Source organism: Penaeus japonicus, unplaced genomic scaffold (genome assembly GCF_977035675.1).
Source record: "Penaeus japonicus unplaced genomic scaffold, GWHDUDI00000001_assembly GWHDUDI00000029, whole genome shotgun sequence".
NCBI classification, from domain to species: domain Eukaryota; kingdom Metazoa; phylum Arthropoda; class Malacostraca; order Decapoda; family Penaeidae; genus Penaeus; species Penaeus japonicus.
In genome coordinates this window covers 7,442,871-7,445,370 of record NW_028234431.1, presented here as the reverse complement: position 1 = coordinate 7,445,370, position 2,500 = coordinate 7,442,871, and the positions used below count along the sequence as shown (strand labels likewise).

The following is a 2,500-nucleotide window of genomic DNA, read 5'->3' as shown; positions in this document are numbered from 1 at the left end:
ATCCTTGAAAAATTGTGGAAGTTTCAGCTGTAAAATTGCCCAGAGCTCTCTTACCTCACGGTCACCATACTGAAAATGAAATATGAAGATATTACATGAACAGAAAATGATATATCTATTTTTCTTTTAGTATTCAACTACTACAAATGACTAATTTAGAGTTTCCAAAACTAATAAATATAAATCAAGTTAAAATGTTTTCCTTTTAACTAAATCTGTTATTCTCTTTATATAAAAAATTGACAAATATCAGCCAAATGGATAAAAGGAAAACCATAACAATATCATTTAAGTAAAACTATGAACTATCCTAACAGATGGAGCTAAAATACAAAGCCATGGGCCAAAACAAGGAAATCTGTTCCTATCTGCAATGTGTTAGCAAATGTAAATAACTTTAAATAGAACTATGAGAAATTAGTTTATATAAGAAGGCATTATATAAATTATACTAAACATTGAAATTAAAATAATTCTCTGCAAATTCTTAAGTCTTCTTTTTTTCAATCATCAAAAATAAATTTTACAATGATCTAATCATGCATAAAAAAGCTAGATTATTACCAAATAATCTATAATTGTTTGAAAATCATCAAAAATTAATCTTAAAAATAACTATTTCTACAACAGATAATTTCTAAAACAATCCTAACTCAATATCTGCCAGGTTTTTTGATGGTGATATTATCCGTAATTTTTTTCAGACTGATGCTTACCTCACAGTCTAATGCACTGAACTGCTGCTGAAGTTTTCTTGTGAGAAAAACCTTGGGACAAATAAAAAATTAAATGCTGCAGACTGGATAGGAAATATATGTTTTTTTTCAAACTAAAAATATTTCAGTATGTAATGTCAGACATTGAGATATCATACAGTGCAATCTTTTATTAGAGAAGGAGAGAGAGAGGGGAAAGGGGTATGGAAAGGGAAAAGGAGAAGGAGAAGGAGAAGGAGAGGAAGGGAGGGAGAGAGGGAGGGAGGGAGGGAGAGGGAGAGGGAGGGAGAGGGAGAGGGAGAGGGAGAGGGAGAGGGAGAGGGAGAGGGAGAGGGAGAGGGAGAGGGAGAGGGAGGGAGGGAGGGAGGGAGAGAGATATCTCTTGTTCATAGCAAACATACCAACCAATCATTACACCAGCCAATGTCTTGTGGAAAATGACCACAATAAGTGGTCATGTGGAATCCAAACTGTCTCACTGGTTCACATTTTTGAGTCTGACCAACAAAACTGCTATGACTGTCATATTTCTTAATTTTTTCTAGGTTATGTAGGTGCAATCTGTTGAGAAATGGAAAAGCAGTAAAGAGACTATAATCCACCAAACTCTACCTGCTTATATGTCTGAGAAAGATATTCTAAAATAAAATAAAATATGCACATAATATACATATGTAGTTCAAACTGAAATAGGAATGGACTATTGAAACTTTTCTACAAGAATAAACTGAAACTAGATATAAAAAAATCACACATGAATAAATAAGTATAAATAAATAAATAAATAAATAAATAAATAAATATATATATATATATGTATATATATATATATATATACATATATATATATAAATATATATATATATATAAATATATGTATATATATATATATATATATATATATATATATATAAAATTCACCTGGCCATCTGCTCTCCTAAAGTAGCTGAATGGTTGTTAATAATATTCATATCTAAACACTCCATGACAAGGACAGCACCTCCTTTCCGATTATTTACCACACAATAAGGTTCTGGAGCTCTTATAGTCCCAGTGGCAATTATGGCTTTTAGACCTTCTAGCTCTCCATCAAACATCTGCCGAGCCTATTTAAGGAGAAAGAAAATGGATTTTTTTATTTTTATGTGTGTGTGTGTGTGTGTGTGTGTGTGTTCACAGATCTATATAAAGTCTAAGAGAATATATGGCTAAAAATATAATTCTATATCCTTTTTAATTGGGCATTAGTGTACCAGTGTTCTGTTCATACCTTCTTTTTGTATTTGAATATAAAGTAGCTTATAAATAGTCAGTCATGAAATTTATATCTAATAAAAAGGACAATGGAACTTACTATTGGCTTTGAATTCCTTTTTAAAAAGAATTTTCCTTTACTTGTGTTGTATATTTCTCCTTCACTAATATATCCACCACCTCCTTGGCCTGTACCTCTGAGGTAGGTAATACCAAGATTTTCCTTTATGGCTTTCATCATCTTTCCCTAGATCTGAAAATAAAGGAAGATATTAGTGCTGAAGTATAACTTTGTACTAGGCATTTCATTGCAACAATCATCAAATCCTCCAGACAGTCTACTGAGATTATCAATACTTTATAATTTTTGTTTAATTCTACTTATTTAGAAATAACTTTAATCATATGTTTAATGCTGCTGTTTGTGAGCAAAACAATATTGAAGCAAAGCATAAAATGTACTTTTAAATTTGTATAGCAATGGTCTCTTAAGAAATACATAGGACTAGTTCCACAACAGTTGAAAATCA

General features: G+C 31.0%; 1 protein-coding gene across 1 annotated transcript in view; it reads right to left on the bottom strand.

Annotated features, from left to right (window-relative positions):
• LOC122255791 (ketosamine-3-kinase) overlaps positions 1-2,500 on the bottom strand; it is a 5,566-nt gene that overhangs the window by 1,627 nt on the left and 1,439 nt on the right. Inside the window, exons 2-6 of the mRNA XM_043020092.2 lie at positions 2,071-2,223; positions 1,638-1,822; positions 1,118-1,277; positions 717-767; positions 1-69 (exon numbers count right to left, since the gene is read on the bottom strand). The exon at positions 1-69 is cut by the window's left edge and continues 73 nt beyond it. Of these exons, the coding sequence (XP_042876026.2) occupies positions 1-69; positions 717-767; positions 1,118-1,277; positions 1,638-1,822; positions 2,071-2,211 (606 nt within the window). The 5' untranslated portion in view covers positions 2,212-2,223. The remainder of the gene's footprint in view (positions 70-716; positions 768-1,117; positions 1,278-1,637; positions 1,823-2,070; positions 2,224-2,500) is intronic.